This window comes from Cryptotermes secundus, unplaced genomic scaffold, assembly GCF_002891405.2.
Source record: "Cryptotermes secundus unplaced genomic scaffold, Csec_1.0 scaffold1229, whole genome shotgun sequence".
Classification (NCBI taxonomy): Eukaryota; Metazoa; Arthropoda; class Insecta; order Blattodea; family Kalotermitidae; genus Cryptotermes; species Cryptotermes secundus.
In genome coordinates this window covers 411,737-433,566 of record NW_019723925.1, presented here as the reverse complement: position 1 = coordinate 433,566, position 21,830 = coordinate 411,737, and the positions used below count along the sequence as shown (strand labels likewise).

The 21,830-nt window shown below is 43.4% G+C and overlaps 1 protein-coding gene across 1 annotated transcript in view; it reads left to right on the top strand.

Annotated features, from left to right (window-relative positions):
* The first annotated feature begins 893 nt into the window (after positions 1–893).
* LOC111862185 (fatty acid-binding protein, muscle) overlaps positions 894–21,830 on the top strand; it is a 49,012-nt gene continuing 28,075 nt past the window's right edge. Inside the window, exon 1 of the mRNA XM_023847373.2 lies at positions 894–1,054. Within this exon, the coding sequence (XP_023703141.1) occupies positions 982–1,054 (73 nt within the window). The 5' untranslated portion in view covers positions 894–981. The remainder of the gene's footprint in view (positions 1,055–21,830) is intronic.

Sequence of the window (21,830 nt, the reverse complement as noted above, 5' to 3'; positions counted from 1 at the left end):
TCGATAACGGAATATCGGTCGTGGAGGGTGATACCCCTCTGTTCCTGTATCGAGTAGTCCGTTCGGCGGGCCCACATTTAAATATGGGACCTCTCGGATTCGAAGCAGAAGTGCTATCCACCCAACCGGGACGTTCAGTACCAATACAAAATTAAAAATAAGGGTAAAATTATCCCTGGGTCTGAGTACACGACGTGAAACCGAACAGGCTGGTCTGGACTTGTGTTTGGAGGTGCTCAGTTCAAATCTTTGTAGGGGCACCGGCTGTTCTGACAGTTTCGTCAGGGCTTTCCTCAATCCATCCATACAAGTATCGAGTTAGTACCTCAATTAGGCAACGACCACTTCCTTCCAAATCCTTTCCAATTCATCGTCGCTCCTGTCATCCTACCGCCCGACGCAGTGTATAGTCTCGATACTGAAACCGTCGTTAAATAACCTACGAAAACCAAAACATCATGAAAACGGAGGGAGAGTGGCGGTATAGCTCCACGTATTCTTGACCTTGGTGCTATATGGAGATGAGCGGTAAGCATGACGAACCTACCGATTTATCCCCAAGGAAAGATGTCCATTAGGCTCCAGAGCCAATCAGGTCGCTGTGAAAACAAACATATTTCTGGGCCCTGACGTGTAATGAACTCCAGTTCCCATGAACATGTTTTCACCGCGTATAAAAATGATATTAATTACGTATCTGTTTTTGTCAGACGGCACATTACTACGCCTGTGGCATGGCAGTGTGGTTGTACATCTGTCGACATTGTGCCTTGGTCCTTTTGGATTCGGCAACTGGTACAATAAAATGAACGAGGCGGACCTTGCAAGAGAGGGGGTTGCCCCCTGCCCCACTGCTGCTGTGTTCTCCACAACCTGTGCTGTCAACCGGTTCGGCATGTACTGCCCGCAGTTGTTGGTGGAAAGCTGTGGGGTTTAGCTGTTGGGTATAGCTCATTTGTCTGCCTGCTCTGCGTTGAGAAGATGGCCCTCGTTTTGAACAAGAAGTACAAACTGGCTTCTAGCGAGAACTTCGATGAAGTCATGAAAGCTCTAGGTAAAGATGTTATTACGTTTATATATTCTGTTTAGTATTAGTATTTGTAGAAGTCTAGGTGCACGCTGTAGCGTAAGGACGCTATGCTACAAGACGGAAGGTCGCAGGGTTCGAGTCACGATGAGGTGGATTTTTTTTTTTCAGTTTATCTAATCCTTCCAGCCGCACTATGTTTGGGTAGACTCAGCCTCCAACAGAAATGAGTATCAGAAATCTTCCTGGGGGGTTAAGGGCGGCTGGCGCATAAGGTTGACAACCTTACCGCCATCTGTGAACCTCGACGTCTCACAACCCTATGGGCATTCACGACCTGTTTTTGGGATAGTTTTACCTTTTTATTACTTCTAGAGTTCTTCGGTGTACAGATTGGGTTCTAGAGAGAACCTCGGAAGAAATCATGAAAGCTCTCTGTAAATATTTCACGACATTTATATTTTATGTCTAATATTGTTACAAAGACTTCTCCGGTGTGGTAAAAATTAGCTTCCAGCGAGAACTTGGATGAAGTATTGAAAGCTCGAGGAAAATATTTTATTACATTTATATTTTCTGTTTAGTGTTATTACTTATAGAATTTTCTGCACGGTATTCTGGGTTGTAACGCTGTGTATTTCGGATAAAGCCCGACGTTTCGGAGGACACGTGCCAACATTTGCAGTGTCGAAGGGTAAGCCGAACAAGAAACTTGGAGACGCAGGCGGCAAGCTGAGCATGCTGAAGTTTGAGGCGATATGCTACTCCGAAACGTCGGGGCCTCACTGAACTACATGGCGTTACAACCCAGGAGGTCGTACTCCTGATAGTTACAGCCACGAGAACCTCAAATCCAAAATGGTATGTGGGAAGTTTTAGAGTTTTTGCAAGGTAGTATGTGATTAAATTGTCGAATTTAACCTACAACTGAATGGAAACAAGCAGTTTTGTAATAGAGGTGCTAAGAGTCTGGCCGGTGACGATAGCCGAGCGGTCTAAGGCATGTACTGGTCTGCACTGGCTTTGAAGCCGGGATCGTTAATTTGAATCTCATACAATGCATGGATGTTTGGAGTGTGTCTGCGTTTATTCTGTGTTTGTGTTGTCCTGTGTTTAGGTAGAAGCCTTGCGACGAGCTGATCACCCGTCCAAGGAGTCCTACAATCAATAAAAATGAAAAACAACCGCGACACCGTAAAGGTATAAGAGGAACGCATTAAGTTAAGCTAAAAGTCTGTATGGCCTTACTTGATTTTAATTCTAACATGAAATAGATGTGTTATATGCCTTTTAAAATAAGCCTTTATAGAAGCAGGAATTTAATTTTTTTTATTGCTAGTGGGGTGGGACTAAGTCCCATGCACTGCGGCCACTTCTGGCCTATTGTACCAGCCCCAGATGATAGGTGAGGGTGATTGTGGAGCAATTGGTGGAATGAAGATTGGCAGGGGAAACCGAAGTACTCGGAGAAAACCTGCCCCAGCGCCACTTTGTCCACCATAAATCCACTTGACCAGACCCCGGGATCGAAACCGGGCCAGTGGGAAGCCAGCGACTAACCGCTTGAGCTATGGAGCGGCCCAGTAACTTAGTTAATTTCGACAACAAATAAATTTTGTTTTTAATCTCACGTGTACAGAAGAATGCAATACGAAGCTTTACAGCTATTTCGTTATATAAGAAAAGTGTGAATCATGGGATAGCAGCTTGTTTAGAGCAGAGTAGTAGTAACAGCAGTTCTCTCTTAAAGAAGTGTAAAATTATGCTGAAATTCCCGTCGACATGGAGTGTGAAATTTTATTGGGAAAAGTACAGATATATTCCATATGCATTCTTTGCGATATTCCGCGTCATTGGATTTGATATTTATTATTACACATATAGTACTCATCTTGTACAGGTAGTTTATCACACTGCGCATGTCACTCAGTTACACAGAAAATTATTTTTCCTACTGTTACGTTTAATGTTTATCATTTCAAGAAGTGTTTTGAATAAAAGCTGAAAATGAAGAATGCCGTCTTCTCGGATGTGGCACTGTGTGGATCTTGTGTGAACCGACGTTTCGGAGGAATATATCGCCTCCATCTTCAGGGTAGGAAAATCTGCGAGCTAGGAATCAACGTGAGCAGGTGGCCGCAGACCGAACCGACGTTTAGAAGGAACGTATCGCCTCCATCTTCAGGGTAGAAAAATCCGCGAGCGAGGAACCAGCGTGAGCATGCGGCTGATTCTTCGCTCTCGGATTTTTCTACCCTGAAGATGGAGGCGTTACGTTTCTCCAAAACGTCTGTTCACACAAGATCTACACTGCGCCACATCCAAGAAGACTGCATTCTTCATAGTCACCGCCGTGAAAAACTCAGATCTTACAAAAGCTGTAAATATTGATGATGTGGAAACTGCGTGACATATGCAAATTTTCTGTCCAGTGTGGACCGTTTATTTTAGGAAAATTATTAGATCTGATCAGCATGTAAATAGATATTGGAAATTTACAGTCATACTTCGGACTTTCGACGTAATGCTTTTCCGAAAACGGGCGTAAGTCGAATTCATTATAAGGCTGAAAACCCACTGACGCGACTAGCCGCGTGCGGCTAGCCGCTCTTTGTCGCGCGCGTCCGTTAGTTGTACATATTAGGCGTGCGACAGCTCTGCCGCGTGTGTGCCGCATTCCAAAACTTAACCGCGCGCGGCTCATAAAAGCAATACAAATAACGGTCGCGAGCGACAACACTCGACAAACCGCGCGCGGCTTGTCGCGTCAGTGGGTTTTCAGCCTAACATGGGACGTCTAGAGTTCAGTTGCAGGAGCTCAAAGCACATACAACTGTTTCAACATTTTACCTCCACTATTCTATAATTTTATTGCTTTTTATAAAACCGGCGCAGGAATAACGCAGTGGGTATAGCGACTGGCTACAGGCTGGACAGCCGAGGGCTCCGAGTTCGAGTCCTGATAGGGGCAAGATTTGTCTCCTCTCCACGTCTTTCATACCGGTTAGAGGCGTCACTCAGTCTCCTATCCAATGGGAAAGGGGAGGGGGGGCTCTCAGCTTCCGTGGTGTTAAGCTGACCACTCACTTCTGACTAGTGCCGAGGTCACGAATACGTGGATTTGTACATCCTACTTCCCCATACGTCTTCGTGGCATAGTGCTCAGTTAACTGATAACAGAGAACTTTACTTTTTTACAAAATCAATAAGCAGACATGTAAGACATGGTATTAAACATTTAAACTGGTAAAAATATTACATATCCGTAAGTTAATTATGTATTTTACCTGCGATCATTGTACGATTCATGCCACCAGAGTGATTACGATATTGCCTAAGTCTGAAATTCGAGTTTCGAGTTGTAAGCCCGAAAGTTCGGAGCGTTAATTCTGATGGGTGTTAGTAGGATCGATAGGTCGAGGTACAGCTGTATATTCTCTACAAATTCTTTCCTTTACAGTGACCGCGCGGTCTAAGACAAGAAATGTCTTCGCCCGCTGAAACACTGGGATCATGGGTTTGAATACCGCTCGATGCATGATGTCCGCGTTTCTTCTGGGTTTGTGTAGGTAGAGGCCTTGTGACAGGGATGATCCCACGTTCAAGGAGTTCTACCCTCTGTGTAGTGGATCCATAATTCCAGAGTAATTCTGATGGGAAATAGGACAGAGAGAATAATACGAAAAGTAGAAGAAGAGGAAGAAGGAGAAGTTTCTTTTCCGTAGATTTCTTTCTCCCAAAAGTAAAGGTAAAGGTGAAGTCGTTGTGCTTAATTAATTAAGCACTTAAGCTTGAAGACATATGGGGGAGTGTCGCGGTTTCGCCGGACCTGGTTTGCAGATTTTTGGATCCCATTAGTGGGCCCATGCCTGTTCGATGCCTCCCTCTTCCCCCCCCCCAGTTTCATACTCCGATACCGATACTATGGACAGGATTTCCCCGATTACCGTGGAATTCGATACGAACAGAATGCCACTGGAGGACAACATAAACACGGTGCTTCAAATTCCCTCTTATCGGAACAATAATGACGCCTTTCGTTCTATGTTTTGTGTTTCTTTACTGGATGTTTGTGATTTGTATACCACACAGTGGAACCTACCCCAGCGCTACTTTGTCCACCACAAATCCCACTTGACCGGACTCGGGTTTGAACCCCCGGCCGCGGTGGGAAGCCAGAGACTAACCGCTTGAGCTATGGCGCGGCCTTTTGCTGTGGGTATGTTATGTACTTTACGTAAATAAGTAGTCACTAACTCTGAACGTACAGTTAACTGGATAATGGTGAATAATAAACTGTAAGGGGTGCGTAAGGAAGTGATCTTGGCGTGATTTAAAATAGTCTGTTATCCTGAAATTTTGCTAGAGGGAGCGGGAAACCCATCCAGAACTTCAACCAGAACAGTAAGTATCACGGACGCGATTCGAACCAGGCCTCTCATGAACAGAAATTAGAAATATTGCCGTTTGAGCCAACTTGCTCACTCGTTGGTGTGATTTGGCAACGTGGCTGTAGTGTAGATAGTTCCAAGTTCTGTTATCAGCGTTAGAACGAGTTTTCATGATCCTTGCTGTTGCATATGCATAGATAGAACAATGTGCCAGGGAGAAACCTTATCGTTGTGATTTTTTCATTGTCCTAACCAAGGAACTAACTCCATTGAGCTGAATCCTTAGAATTGGCCAATCGCTCAGCTACTCAAGAAGTTCTCAACGTTTTATGGAACTCGAAGACTCGTTACCGTGTTCACAAGAGCCCTCCACTGGACAACTCGTCCACGGTTACAATTGCAATCACTACAATCACCCTGACATAACTTCTTCCAGGTGATGCGACCCCACTCGCCCATCGTCTCTGATCACTCCTCTGACTGTCGCATTCTTCCCTCTTAAGGCGAGTCCACATTACTCGTGCTCGTGCTCCTGTGACTCGCTATGCTCACGAGTAATGTGGATGATATGATAAGTCACGAGACAAGCAAATTTTACATTTCTAATTTAAAAACTATAGCCAATAAATTAAAATACGACTACAGCCTATACACACTATGAGTAAATATACGGATCCTCACGCAACTGAAGTAGTGTGGACGAAGATTTACGAGCACAAGCCTGGCGAGTACGAGCACGAGTAATGTGGACGCGCCTTTAAAGTAGATCTTCGCGTACCGCCAAGAGAACACCTTGTCCAAGTGTTCTCTCTGTATTCGACGCAGCGTTCGCTAGCATATCCGTTGGTGCGGGAACTCAACAATTCTGTCTCTGTTGCCTAGGCAATTTCCTAGGTAGTGTTCTGCCTAATTATTCGATACCACTGAAGTATGCGTTCTAATTGTAGCCGTTGCGTAGCAATGGACGTCATAATCCGGATTTTAGGCGCCTCGCCACAATATACACCTGTCATAACGATGTTTTACAAGCGCTCCTTATCTGGTATCGAATATTCATTACCTTACTTAATCTGTTTACTCTTATACCTTACTTTGTCGAGGGTTCTTTTTATTTTATTTTGATCATTTTACAGACGGTAGGACTCCTTGGACGAGTGATCAGCTCGTCGTCGCAAAGCCTCTACCTAAACACAGGGCAGCACAAAGACAGAATAAACACATGCACACACCAAACATTCATGCCTTGTGAGGGAGTCCAACCCACGATCCCGGCTTCTGAGGGAGCGAAGACAGTTCATGCCTCATGCCGCTCGGCTACTTAGACCGGCAGTGTATAAGAATAATATATAAGAATTCAGTCCGTACCTCACAGGAAACAGATCCGAACCCAAGATCCCGGCTTCTGAGGGAGCGAAGACAGTTCATGCTTCAGACCGCTCGGCTACCGTGACCGGCAGTGTATAAGAATAATATATAAGAATTCAGTCCGTACCTCACAGGAAACAGATCCGAACCAACGATCCCGGCTTCTGAGGGAGCGAAGACAGTTCATGCCTCAGACCGCTCGGCTACCGTGACCGGCTGATTCATTACCAATCATTTATAATAATTTTATAAGAAGGTAATGTTCATATTCACCTTCACAGTAATTTAATCTTCGGAGTTTATAGAAGACGGAATATTTACTGGGAAGCTGAGATACCATTCGCTTTTCAAGGACTTTGCTGCATCGAGTTAATTGGTTTAGATTTAACACTCGTGTGTTTTAAATTATGGCCACATTGTTAGTGTGTTAAGTGACGACTGCGAGTGAACGAGGTGCCACCTGTGCCATAAAAACCTGACAGTTGTGTATTACTGCAAGAAAATTACCGCAGGTTATCTAAATATGAGCTTAAACTTATACCGCAGACTGTGAATATGGCCAATATGAACAGGTGACTGCATTGCAAACGTCATCAAGCGAGACACTGTTATGATTCTTTGCTAGAACGAAATGAATGAAATTCTCAGGGCCGGCGCTGTACGAGAGTCTAAACAGAGCGGCACGAATTTGTAGGAGACTAAACAAAAGAATAACAAACTCCGTGGCTTGTGTCCACAAGCGAACTATACCGACCGAGCGGCCGCTTTTCGGAGAAGTTAGTGCCAACTTTAGCGGATAGAGGGTGTTGCGTGGTCAGCGCAACGAATCCACACGATCGTTAATTTCGGTTTTCTAGACCGGAGCCGCTACTTTTTCATTCAAGTAGCTCCTTAATTATCCTCACGAGGCTGAGTGGACCCCGTTCCAGACCCACTACTCAGAATATCTGTAGCGCCGGAAAATGAACCCGATACCTCTGGATCTATAGCCAGGAACTCTGACCACTAGACCAGAGAGGCAGTCATTCGTGGGAGACACATTTTACAAAATATTTCTTCTTCCCCTTGCGTTTTGTTAAATCAGAGTTTATTTATACAGAGCTTTTGTTAGTAGCGTGACCATTAAGTAATCCAGACAAGTTATGCAGCAATACGAACGAACCCGTTAGGGATTACAGTTAAGAATGACTCTTTTCGTCAATGGCTGGAAAGGTGACGAAGTTTTTTTTGGAGAAGGTTGATGTATTTTTATTTTTTTGAGGGGGGGGGCTATTTCTGTTTTTGGCCTGAGGCAACATTTAGGCTTGTTCCGGCGCTGGAAATTATTATACCAAACAGTATTTCCCTCACACATTTATTAGACATAATCTGCAGTATCCGCAGTAAATGTATATGTTCAATAAGTACTGGCTCGTGAATGAGTTATGCCAGTGGCGTAACTCCTATACTTTATTTTGTTCACATAGGTATCATTTTAATTCTCGTATTGGGGTTTTACTCAGGTCTGTCTGGTAAAGTTAGGACGGTGTATCTTTTCAGTCTGTGTGTGGTTTCGCTGTTGTCTAGTAGGTACACCACTAGTGTATTTTTAAAAAAAATCTTTTAACCCATAGTTCCATTCTTTGGGCGCTTCATTTAGAGATGACAAATTTACCACGTGTATTTTTAGGTAGATACATATGTTTTTCTTTATATTTTTCATTTTGCCGTTGCTTATTTAACGACTCTCTCAGTATCGAGACTGTATAACGTCGAATGGTAGGATGACGAATTTCAAATGATTTGGAAGAAAACTGTGGTCTAATAGAGGCACTATTCCGGCATTTGTTTGGAGAGGCTGAAGGAAACCACGAAGAAACATTTGCTAGGATAGCCGGTGTCCGGCCAATGTTCGATTCCCCCCCCCCCGAATACGAGTCCGAAGCATTATCTCTAGACCAACCTCTTCGGTAGTAGTTTCCTTTTTTTTTTTTTTTTACAGTAATAAGGTTCTCTCATCGCGTGTACAAGATAGTTCCAGTGACTGTGCACTAACACAAGATATGCACTGCCAGTGTAACATGTGAACATGTGGCGTTCGGCTGAGCGCATAGATAAGGCAATCACGACGATATCGCGTTACGAAAGGGTCGTGTTCTTGAATATGTGTCCTATTATGAAGTTTCGTAACTGGAACGATAATTTTTCATCGACCATGTTACAAGTAAAGAGGAGTTCCTACGAAATTAGTTCCTATACTCCAGGCATTTCCAACGCGTCGATCGCGTGACGATTTTTGGTCGATCTCAGGCCTATAAGGAAATTGTAAGAGAAAAGCATGTCAATTCACTTGTAATATAATATGATTATATTCAGATTTTGAAGTGAATATACGTATTAAAGTATGTACATATGTTGCTTTTACAACAAACGTCATGTGTCGTGTTATTTTTATCAGTATTTTTGCTTAAAGCGAGGTACGACGATAAGAGGGGGAGGTAGATCACTGGACATGCCTGCTATACTCGATTGTAATTAAAAGCACACTTTTTACTCATCATAAATAAAGGTAGTTACGAACTTGAGGATTTCATGGCTTAGTGCTTAATTTATTAAGCACAGGGACTTTACCTTACACAAAAGAAGTTTACAAATTACTACGTGTTTCTTTCTGGACAGCTTAAAAACAACAATATATTGTAAAGGTAAAAAATTCGAAGTTATCCCTGTAACAGGCCTTGAAGGCCCATAGGGTTGTGAGACGTTGAAGCTCCCACATTTTCTAAATTATCGGCTCGTAGATGGCGGTCAGGCTGTCAGCCTCAAACACCGGCCAGCAACCCTTTACCACCAGGAAGATTCCTGGTACTCATTTCTCTTAGAGACTGAATCGACCCCAGGGCCATAGTGTGGCTGGAAGGATTAGGTAAATGAAAAATCCAGTGAACTCATCGGGAATCGAACCTGCGACCTTCCGGCTTGTAGCATAGTGCCTCAAGAATTACGCTACCGCGTGCCCCACTTACGTTGAGCGATGAAGGTAAATTGCAGATGCCTGAAAGCAACGAACTTTTGAGGGCATTCTGTTTATCGGATGCGTTTCGTTTTCATTCAAGTTGGACCATTGTGTATTCAAGTGTGTAAAGGCGCGTCCACATTACTCGTACTCGTGTTCGTGTGACTCGCTATGCTCGCGAGTAATGTGGACGATATGACAAGTCACGAGACAAGCGAATTTAAAATTTTTAATTTAAAAACTATAGCCAATAAATTAAAATACGACTACAGCCTATACACACTACGAGTAAATATACGGATCCTCACGCGCCGAAGCCTGGCGAGCAACTGAAGTAGTGTGGACGAAGATTTACGAGCACAAGTAAAAGCCAGACGAGTCTCCCGACGAACACAAGCCCGGCGACCACGAGCACGAGTAATGTGGACGCGCCTTCTGGATGATTAAACCAGCGCTGATCAGATGAGCGACATTTATAGATTGATTGAGGGAAATGAGAAATATATACAGAATTTTGGCCGGAAAACTCATTATAAGATACTATATGGGACTCAAGGCGTAAGGAGCTTAATATTTTGACATGACGCCTGAAAGCCGGAATATCGGAGCCAGAGTAGACGTTCATTGTTAGGCAGCGACTCGGTAAACAGTTTCCCGCTGAAATATACACGCGCGGCAAACAGAAGTACAGCCTTTTCTATGTAGCGGCGAGGTAAATACACCTCTATAACAATAGAGGAATTGTTAATAAACGTTTTTTGTTCTTGCCGACCCGAGGCTATGTAACGAGGATCCAAGGCTAGGTGAATTAGAATTGAGGTAGCCTCTTGAGATGGCTGTCAAAGATGATTGAGAAGAGATGAATTAGGACGTGAAAAGAAGACTTCATGTGCGTTGTAGTTGCCGTGAGATTTGTATAATTACTGCGTTGAAATCCGTTGCCACGATACTAGTGTGTGTGTGTGTGTGTGTGTGTGTGTGTGTGTGTGTGTGTGTGTGTGTGTGTGTGTGAAATGCGGAGGTCAACAGTAACGTCTTCACCATTTCCAACGTTGCCCAAGCAACCTCTGTAATGTTATAGAGACGTGCCTACCTCACTGTTGCATACAGACGGCAGTTCTTACATTTTTTCTTGCGTATTAAATTGCTGCGGTAATGTGTTTACCGAGCCGTTGCCTAGCAATGGACGGCTGCTATGGCTCAACTATTCAGTCTTTCAGGCGTCATATTACAATGTTTTCTTTCTTTCTTCTTTCCTTCCTTCCGTATTTGTGTGTTTCTTTAGAGATATCAGATGAACACATCAGTGAAGAACCAAACTCGGACAACAGAAACCTGAATGTCTTCTCTTCTTTTTGCATACGGCCTGCTTTATATGAGAAAGACTTCCGATGCATGTAGTTAATTTCTAGGGGATGTAAATACCAGTGGACGCGAGATGAGTTACTGAGACATTTCGAAAATAATACTGTCCAGATGAGTCGATTACAGAGGTCAACGTATCGTTTATTAAAGCAAGGACAGAGGGCGGAGACCAGCAACGTAGAGCTAACTTTGGTTTGCAGAGAAAGAAGCATCATCTTGTCATTTTATCGTGTCTCCTTTTTAAGTCCAATCTGTATCCATTAAGTGGTTTTATTGTACTGGGGTCAATTTGTACCCATTGTCCGTTCTTGCGACAGGCAAGACCCCTCTTCCAATCAGTGCTGGGCTCGTCAGTTGGCGCTATTCATTCGTCTTTTTGTATCAAGACCGAACTGTGCAGTTTCCTCCTGCCAGTGTGTCGAGAAAATGTTATATATGCTGTCTCACAGCGCAGTGCTCAAAAACATCGTCACTTCCGTCGAATGCATGACGTAACTAGGAGCAAGATCAAATATGGGCATCTAGATTTGAACTCTAGAGCACAGTGAAGGTTTGTAGGAGCTCGGAAAGGTTCCGGCGAGACCAGGTGTGTGTTTGCCTTTCTGCATATCCGGCTCCCTACAGTTGGAAATTTGTTGTATGATCTCATTTTACTTTATTTCATTGTTCATAAATTTCACACCAGAAATACTTTGTCCCTCTTTCTGTCAGTCTCCGTCCGTCCGGCCATCCATCCGTCTGTCAGTCTCCGTCCAGCCATTTATCTATCTAGGTCGCGCCTTAGCTCAAGCGGTTAGTCGCAGGCTTCCCACCGCGGCGGCTCCGGTTCGATCCCGGCTCTGGTCAAGTGGGATTTGCTTTGGAAAAAGTGGCACTGGAGCGGGTTTTCTCCGAGTACTTCGGTTTCCCGTGCCAATCTTCATTCCACCAAATTTTCCATCATCATAAATCACCCTTGGCAGGTACAATAGGCCAATCAGTGACCGCCGTGCCGAGTGGACCCAGCTGACTCCACCCTCCACTAAGCGAATCTATCTATTTACCTAGCTAGTTGTCTGTCTGTCTTCGTCCGTCCGTCAGTCCACCTATCTCTCTCTCTCTATCTATCTATCTATCCACGTTGAAGTTTAATACTTAGACCATAAATATTGGTTCCTGAAACTAGTTCCCAGCAAGCAGTTCGTTTCAAATAGGAAGTAGGATTACAATGCAAATGCTAAAGTAAGAATTTCTGACATCGGAATGAATTTACAGAATCTTCTGGGTTGTAATGCCGTGTAGTTCTGTAGAAGTCAACCGACGTTTCAGAGGAATGTATTGCCTCCATATTCAGGGTCAAAGGGTAAGGTAAGCAAGAAAACAGCAATGTTGATGGAGGCTGTAGATTCTTCCGAAACTTCGGTGAACTTCTACCAGTCCTCACGGCACTACAACTCAGAAGATTGTACTCTTCATAGTCAGCGCTGTGAAAATTTCAAATCGTACGAAATATAATTTATAAAATATTACACTGCCTTGCTTCTCAAGGACTCAGCTACATGGAGTTAGGTGATTTGCGTATTTCGCCTTAGGTAGTTTTCACGGGGTTGCATCACCGCGATTATGCCAACGAGGACGAGGACGACGACGACGAAGACTATAATAATAACAATAATAATAAATAATAATAATGGCAAAAGTAAACTATTCCGCTTTTTCAGCTACACTAATCCGGCTGTTTTTGTGAAAAAAGTATTTAACGCTCTTCTTGTGAATCGAGCTCTCAGCGGCCAGTCCACGGTGATCACTTTACTGAGATGTCTCCAAGCAGTCGCGCTTGCTCGAAGCAAAAAATGCCTCAGGTTTAAGCATGTGATACAGCTGTAGAGAGCATGCGACATAGGCCACTAATGCAGTTACGGTGTTGCTTGCATCCGGTATGGAGTCGCTCTCACATTCAAAGCACCGCTGTGATGACTGAGGGGTCTTGTTGACACACTACCATTTAATTGGATTTATTGAAGAGGCGCGTTTATTAGCTTTAAGAACAGTGAACACTAGCTGTGCACTCATCTCGCCATAAATAGCTTATCTCGACATCTGCGCATGATCCCGCAGTTGTAGAGTGCACAGGTTGTTGGTGGCCCAAGCGGTTTCCGAACTTCAATCGCAGGTGGTAAAATTTGTTTAACGCGAAGATTAATGCACATGATACGAAAATGAAACTGTGAAATGTGGTAGGTTCTTCGTCTTAGTAACTCCTCACTTTAGGTAATATATATTATATTCCTGTCAATCCAGCACTGTTTCAGCGGAACTTATGAGCATATGTCGATTAGCTGGATCTGAGTTTCTCACGTCGATGACTTTAAGAGCGAGGGCACACCAAGGAAACGGCAACGCAACTCTCGGAGAGACTGAGAAACTCGATTTTCGGCCAACGGAGCATGCCAGTCTTGCGTTGCCGCGTGGTTTCCTAGTATCGGCCGTTGTGTAATGCGCTTTAGTGATTCATTTGTTTGTTAAGGTGGCACGCAAGGCTGACGAAGCTGCTAATTTTGTTTTTGTGCAGTTAACTGAGCAAGAGCCTGGTATATACGAGTATGACAAACGCCGCTCAGACTGTGCTAGGCAGGACAAAATAGATTTGATTTGGGAAAGAATTTCTCACGAAACGGAGTCTGAATCCAGGTTAACTTCTTTCGAAATAATATAAGCGCCTCAGTTTAAATTGTCACAGAAGAACGGATGCACCCAATGTTTTCTTTTCATTATAGTCTATTTAAGTATCCAGAATTTCCCAGAATTTTATGGAACCCGAAGGTTCATCACCCTGTTCACAAGAGCCCTCCACTGGTCCCTATCCTCAGCCAGATCTATCCAATCCATACCATCCCATCCTATCTCTCTAAGATCCATTCTAATATTGTCCACCCACCTACGCCTTGGTCTTCCCTGTTGACTCTTTCCTTCTGGCTTTCCCACCAATATCCTGTGGGAACTGCCCACATTCAAGCAATGCCGCTTGCGTTGTGACACTTGTTCCCACAATCCTATACGCATTCCTCGTCTCCCCCATTCGTGCTACATGACCTGCCCACCTATTGACTTCATCATTCTAATTATACTTGGAGAAGTGTACAAGTTATGAAGCTCCTCATTATGCAGTTTTCTCCAACCTCCTGTCACTTCATCCCTCTTGTATTTAAGTATCATGTTGCATTAATATTTCATTTATTTCACATATATTTCCGTTTTAAATGCAACTTATTATATAGTAACTCTTCTTCCACATTACATGGTTCTGCTATATAGGGCCATCATCAGGTGTCTTCTATTTTTCTAAAATTGTTGCACTGTATGTCAAAATTTCGTATCACGTGTGAACGCGATATTTCCTGATTAAAATAAATTTACCTCAATTAACACAAATTAATTAACATCCCAATATTTTCCTTATGGTCTTCGTCCTCTCTTCTCACGCCGTCTCAATAACCAAAATATTATGATAGGATCAGTATTATCGTCCATTGCAGAAGGTAAGTTCACGAAATTAAAAAAAAAAATACAATCACGCATTACGTCAGACGAACACACCCACTTAAGGCGTAGTGAGCAATTAATCAAACATAAGTTTCCTCAGTATGCGCCTGATAATCTGGAAATCAGTTGCCTGCTTGAAATCGCGATATTTCTCGAAAATCGTAGTTGCGTTGCGGTTGCCGGTTTCCTTGGTGTGTCCCCGCCCTTACTCTTCGACCCTGAAAATACTGAGCGAGTTGGCTCAAGAGGTAACGCATCAGACTTGCTTTTGGGAGGTGCACGGTTCGAGTCTTGATCGGGACACTAACTGTCCTGACAGGCTTCTTGTACTTTTCCTCACTCCCCCAGACAAACACAAGGATAGTGCCCTTAGTAAAACCACGACTCATTACTTCGACATCCTTCCCAGTTCCTCATTTACCCTCATCCAGTCACTCGTCGCAGGAATTATTCGTGCTTTAATTAAGGACGCTATATATACGCAGTTTATTTACGGATTAGGCTGAGTTAATGACGCAATCCGTAAATAAGCCGCAGAAAGCAAATATTGGTGCTATAACACGGCAACACCGACTGCCGTGTTTTTGCTACCATCTTCTGGCCCTATCACATCTAAATGAGATATGTAGGGTCTGAGATTCTCACAACTACATTTGCGAAGACCTCCATCATCAGCGATATAACGGCGTCTAGTCTGTTGAAAGTCAACCGCCGTTTCGGAGAGTTCGCTACCTACGGCTTCCTACTAGACTTATTCTTCGATCTTGAAAATGGAGGTGACATGCTCTGTTAGTTTTCCTTTTGGTTTCCAGGGGAACGACGTAATTACAAACTGTCAAAAATTACGACAGACATTGCCCTGCTTAGAGTAATTGTACGTATATTCATTTTTAAGTTCACAGTAGAAAACAATTTTTAATGGAATAAATTACAAATAGTAGTCGCCGCTGTCATCATTTCCTCCTACCCCTTCTACTCCTCCGTCCTTTTCATCATCAGCTTCTTCTTTTTCTTCTCCTCGTCCTCCTTTATCATCTTCTCCTTCTCCTCCTCCTCCTCCTCCTCTTCGTCCTCCTTTTTCATCTTCTGTTCCATCTTCTCGTCCTACTCCTCTTCCTTCATCTTCTCATTCTCCTCATCCTCCTCGTCCTCATTTTTCATCTTCTCATCCTTCATCTTCTTGTCCTCCTCGTCCTCCTTTTTCATCTTCTCCATCTTCTCGTCCTACTCCTCTTCCTTCATCTTGTCATTCTCCTCATCCTCCTCGTCCTCATTTTTCATCTTCTCATCCTCCATCTTCTTGTCCTCCTCCTCGTCCTCCTTTTTCATCTTCTCCATCTTCTCGTCCTACTCTTCCTCCTTCATCTTCTCGTCCTACTCCTCGTCCTCCTTTTTCATCTTCTCCTCATACTCCATCTTCTCGTCGTCCTCCTCCTCCTCCTCGTCCTCCTTTTTCATCTTCTCCATCTTCTGGTCCTACTCCACCTTCATCTTCTCCTCGTCCTCCATCTTCTCATGCTCCTCCTCGTCCACCCCGTCCTCCTCGTCCTACTCCTCCTCCTTCATCTTCTCATTCTCCTCGTCCTCCTCATTCTTCTTCATCATGTTCTCCTTTTTCTTCTTCTTCTTCATCTTCATCTTCTCCTTTTTCTTCTGAGATATCATAATCACGTGGCCTGTTAGAGTTTCATGCTCCGCTGTGGTCTTTTTAAGCTTCCCTTCGCCCTACGCCTGTATGCTGTGTCTAGCGGTGTTCTGTAATTTTCCCTTCTTCATACGCGTGGCAGTAGCAGCAGCTGAGTGTCAGAACCAATTAACTTTTCAAGGTGGTTGTAACTGCGAAAGAAGAAAAACGATACTCACTTGGTAAGTGGAAAACGTGGTCACGATATACGCGAAAGGCAGCAGACCTTGATACATCCCGTGAGCATGAAACTGCGGCATTCGCGTCAGATATTACGTAATAAGAGTGCTCCCAAGTTTACATTTAAACTTATATATGAATTACAAGAAATTGACTTTTCGGAATTGTGTAAAGCAGTTGTTAGTATAAGTTTATTGCAAATGCGCATGAGATCTGAGGGTTATGTAATCGGTTTTACGTGTGTTTTACACAGAAATTTGCAGTTCTGATGAGTTGGCATATCTCGGATCATGTGACTGCATGATGAAGCTGCTTTGTAGGAACTCTTCATTGGAATTCGATTTTTATTTTGTGATTACAGTAAGTTTCAATTGTCGCGTTGTTTCCTCCTTGTTTCAAAACATCTGTCTATCCATGGTTCTACAGCCTTTGTTGGACCTTGGCCGTTTTTTCAATTTCTTAATCGTATACAAAGTTGGTAGGACTCTAGCACGGGAGACCAGCCCGTCGCAACGCCGCTACCTACACACCGAACAACACAAATACAGAATAAACGCGCACGGACATCCATTCCTTAAGTGAGATTCGAACCCATGATCCCAGTGTTTGAGCGAGCGAAGACAGTTCATACCTTAGACCGCGCAGCCACTGTGATCGGCAAAATAAACGCAGATATTGGTACCTCGAGTGGGATTCGAACCCACTATCCCGGAGTGGACGATAACAGTTCGTGCCTTACGCCGCGCGGCCACAGTGAAAGGCGTTTAAAGACACAGATAATATAACTGTTATAACAGATCTTACAGGATTGCTTTTTTTTTATTCCTAACTTTTTTGGACAGCCTTTGCGATTAAGGAAGACCCAGATCTACCAGTACGAGCCAGAAACAAAACACGAATTCTGAAATGGAAAGTCCAAATCTCCGAGATCCGAGACCGTGAACATTCAGAATCGAAGGTCAGAACAATGCCCTGCTTTTCAAGGAATTAATCGTTACAGATTTGTAGAGTACTGTCTCATGGAACGTGGCACCGTGTAGTCCGGTAGAAATTTATAGATGTTTCGGGGTAACATACTGCCTTCGTCTTCGGGGTAGAATATATGATAAGGAATTAATAAGCAAGGATCAAACAGCAAGCTTACAGCTGCTTGCTTCTTGCTTGGTTAGCATATATTTGTTCAGAAGATGAAAGCAGTACGTTCCTTCGAAACGTCGGTAAACTTGTACCCATCCCGAAAGATACTGTTCTTAATTGTCATCGTTCTCAGGACTTCAAATGCAACATAACTAATTTATGTCTATCAAGTAGTAGTCAACTGTGAAAGAAGCGTCTTCAAGTTTTGGGACCTTCATGGCACCTCTTTCCTGAGGAAAACCAAATATTTTTTCCGTACAATTGGGATTTTTGTGTGATAATAATATGACACAGAGCATTTTCCGTAAAGTGATTTTTGAATAGTTTGTCTTGTGAGCTGTCATGCCGTGTGGCGTTTGACTTTCGACGGACTACACTGCTTTATATCCCAGAAGACAGAACTCTTCATACCCACCGCTGTGAGAACCTCAGATCCTACACAGCGCTATGTCCCAAAAGACAGAACTCTTCATAACCACCGCTGTGAGAACCTCAGATCCTACACAGCGCTATATCCCAGAAGATGGAACTCTTCATAACCACCGCTGTGAGAACCTCAGATCTTACACAGCGCTATATCCCAGGAGACAGAACTCTTCATAACGACCGATGTGAGAACGTCAGATCCTACACAGCGCTATATCCCAGGAGACAGAACTCTTGATAACCACCGCTGTGAGAACCTCAGATCCTACACAGCGCTATATCCCAGGAGATAGAACTCTTCATACCCACCGCTGTGAGAACCTCAGATCCTGCACGGCGCTATATCCCAGAAGATGGAACTCTTCATAACCACCGCTGTGAGAACCTCAGATCCTACACAGCGCTATATCCCAGAAGATGGAACTATTCATAACCACCGCTGTGAGAACGTCAGATCCTACACAGCGCTATATCCCAGGAGACAGAACTCTTGATAACCACCGCTGTGAGAACCTCATACCTCCCAAAGTGATTATTGTCCGTAAACAAATATCAGGACTGGAACATCCATCTTACTTGCCTCATTTAGACCCGTGCTCAGATTAAGGTCTTCTGAGCTGTGAAATCGTAATTATTTTAAGTGGATACCGACGTTTCGGAGGAAGATCCTGGATATGGAGGCAGCATGTTCTCGTGAAACCTTGGTATCCACTTACATTAGTAAATGTTGAAATTAAGAAGACTGTAATCTTAAAGTCAGATATGTAGTAGCACTGTGATATCGGAGTGAGCAGGAAATTGTGGCTTAGTGGAGTACAAAGGAGGGATACGGTTCGTAGGGTGCTCTTAGAATCACCATGTATTTCTTAACCAACAAAATACAAACTTTTCTGTTCGGGGCGTAGATGCAACACCGAGATTCGAACTGGGAATGTTGTGTTACAGTTCCATCAATTATCTTTTTCTGCGTTTTGTGCAGATTTACAGGAGCTGAACGCAAAATGCATGAACTGAAATTATGCGTAAGTGCTGTCACTATATTATAAGCAGATACTTACTTACTTACTCATGGAGCTGACCCCTTCTGGAGGAGCCACCAATTCTGCAGCTAATCAAGAATTTCCCAGCATTTTATGGAACCTGAAGGTTCATTACCGCGTTCACAAGAACCATTCACTGGTCCCTATCCTGAGCCAGATCTATCCAATCCATACCAACCCATCCTATCTCTCTAAGATCCATTCTAATATTGTCCACCCACCTACGCCTTGGTCTTCCCTGTGGTCTCCTTCCTTCTGACTTTCCCACCAATATCCTTTTTGCATTCCTCGTCTCCCTCATTCGTGCTACATGCCCTACCCATCACACCCTCCTTGACTTGATCATTCTAATTATACTTGGAGAAGAGTACAAGTTATGAAGCTCATTATACAGTTTTCTCCAACCTCCTATTAATCCCTCTTCGGTCCAAATATTCTCCTCAACACCCTGTTCTCAAATACCCTCAGTCTATGTTCCTCCCTTAATGTCAGAGACCAAGTTTCACACCCATACAGAACCACAGGCAAAATTATAGTTTTTTATATGCTAATTTTTATGTTTTTGGACAGCAGACGAGAAGACAAAAGGTTCTGGACTGAATGGTAGCAAGCATTACCCGAGTTCAATCTCCTCTTAATTTCCTCCTGAATCAGGTTTCGATGTGTTATCGTTGTTCCCTGAATTATATCTGCACGGGTAATTTCGCCGGGTCATCTCAAATGAACGTACCCTCTGGAGATTTGGAGGAGGAGTTTGCTGATGTTTTGACACGAGTATGGTAATAATAACCAGCATAAAAGCATCCGGCTTACATGCAGCCTGTAGTAAGTAAAGTTAAAAGGCAGTCACACAAGAATCTGCCAGGAGTCTTAATGGCCTAACAGTAAAAACAATTTTTCATAACGCTAGAACAGTGTCACAATAGTTACCGGTAATGTTTCGCAACAGATGTAGGACTATCACTACATTCCCTCCTGATATCGAAGTTGTCTGTCTTGCTTTCCCACATTACATTTTATCGCCTGCTTCCTCTTACACAGGACAGTGGCGCCATGAAATCAGTAGGTTTGTGCTCCGGGCTATGGTGCGCTTGTACTCGTTCCTCGCCCCGGATACGGTCGCTTACCTTGACAGTTTCACGAACACGGTATATAGTATGCCATATACCATACCAACTGGCTCTACAGCCCTTTGTGGGCCTTGGTCTCCTGCACCAACAGCCTCCTAGCATCCCTGTCCATCGCAGTGGATCTGCAATCTTAAGGCTGGGATCACACGCGCGCACAAAATGCGTTCGTTGTAACGAACTTCGTGACGTCCGTTGTAGAAATAAACAAGCGAGGCGAATGCTACGCTTTCTTCTGGCTCCATTTCAGACAAAAAAAAAAACTATGCACCGCATTCTGCAACTGTGTGGTGTCCTCAGCAACGTCCGTCATGAAGTACTTTGTTTACAACGGACGCATTTTATGCCCTCGTGAGGCCCCAGCCTTAATTTCTTCTCTGACATCATCAAACTATCTCAATTTTCAAAGTGGATAATTTTCAGTCCAGTGTGACATAAACACTGTAGTCCTCATTCACCTTACATGTTTCGATTCAAAAGAATCATCCTCAGAGGCGAGCCACTACGATCAGGAAACACTGTCACATAAGATGTTTTAATAATATGCACTTAAGCTATGAATAATGCTCACTATATAAATTTTGCTATCATCTTATGTGACAGTGTTTCCTGATCGTAGTGGCGCGCCTCTGAGGATGATTCTTTTGAATCGAAACATGTAAGGCGAATGAGGACTGAAGTGTCGTAAACTTGTATGTCACACTGGACTGAAAATTAACCACTTTGTAATTAATAGTATGACGGACCAGAATGAGACAAATAAAATAATCTCAGTTTTGGTGTATACCTCCTCATACAAGATTTTCCGTGGNAATAGATGAGATGCTGAAGAAAGAAGATATATGTAAGATTTGAGGCTTTCACGGCGGTGACTATGAAGAAAGCAGTCTTCTGGGATTTTGCACCGTGTATATGTGGTGTTAACCCACATATATACACGGTGCAAAATCCCAGAAGACTGCTTTCTTCATAGTCACCGCCGTGAAAGCCTCAAATCTTACATATATCTTCTTTCTTCAGTATCTCATCTATTTCTTCATTGTTTCTAATTCTCCATGGCTCTTCTTGTTTTATTGGTCCACATATTTTCCTAATATTTTTTTCTTTCAAATCTTCTAAATTTATTTTCATTCTTGTCTCACTGCTGTATGTCACTATGGCACATATTAATGTTTTACATATTTTCATTTTCCTATTTATATCCTTACATTTCAGTAACTGTAGGTTGGCATAATATGCCTTATTGCCGGATTGTATTCCTTCTTGCATGGTGTGTGTTATATTAGTTTTCTCATCTATTAGTGTACCTAGATATTTAAACTTCTCTACCATTTCAATTTCTTTGTCTCCAGTACACACCATATATAAGTAGCTAACTCTCAAAAGACCCGGTCACGGTAGCCGAGCGGTCTAAGGCATGCATTGTCTTCGCTCGCTCGGAAGCAGGGGTCGTGGGTTCGGATCTGTTTCCTGTGAGGTACGAACTGAATTCTTATATATTATTCTTATACACTGCCGGTCACGGTAGCCGAGCGGTCTAAGGCATGCACTGTCTTCGCTCGCTCGGAAGC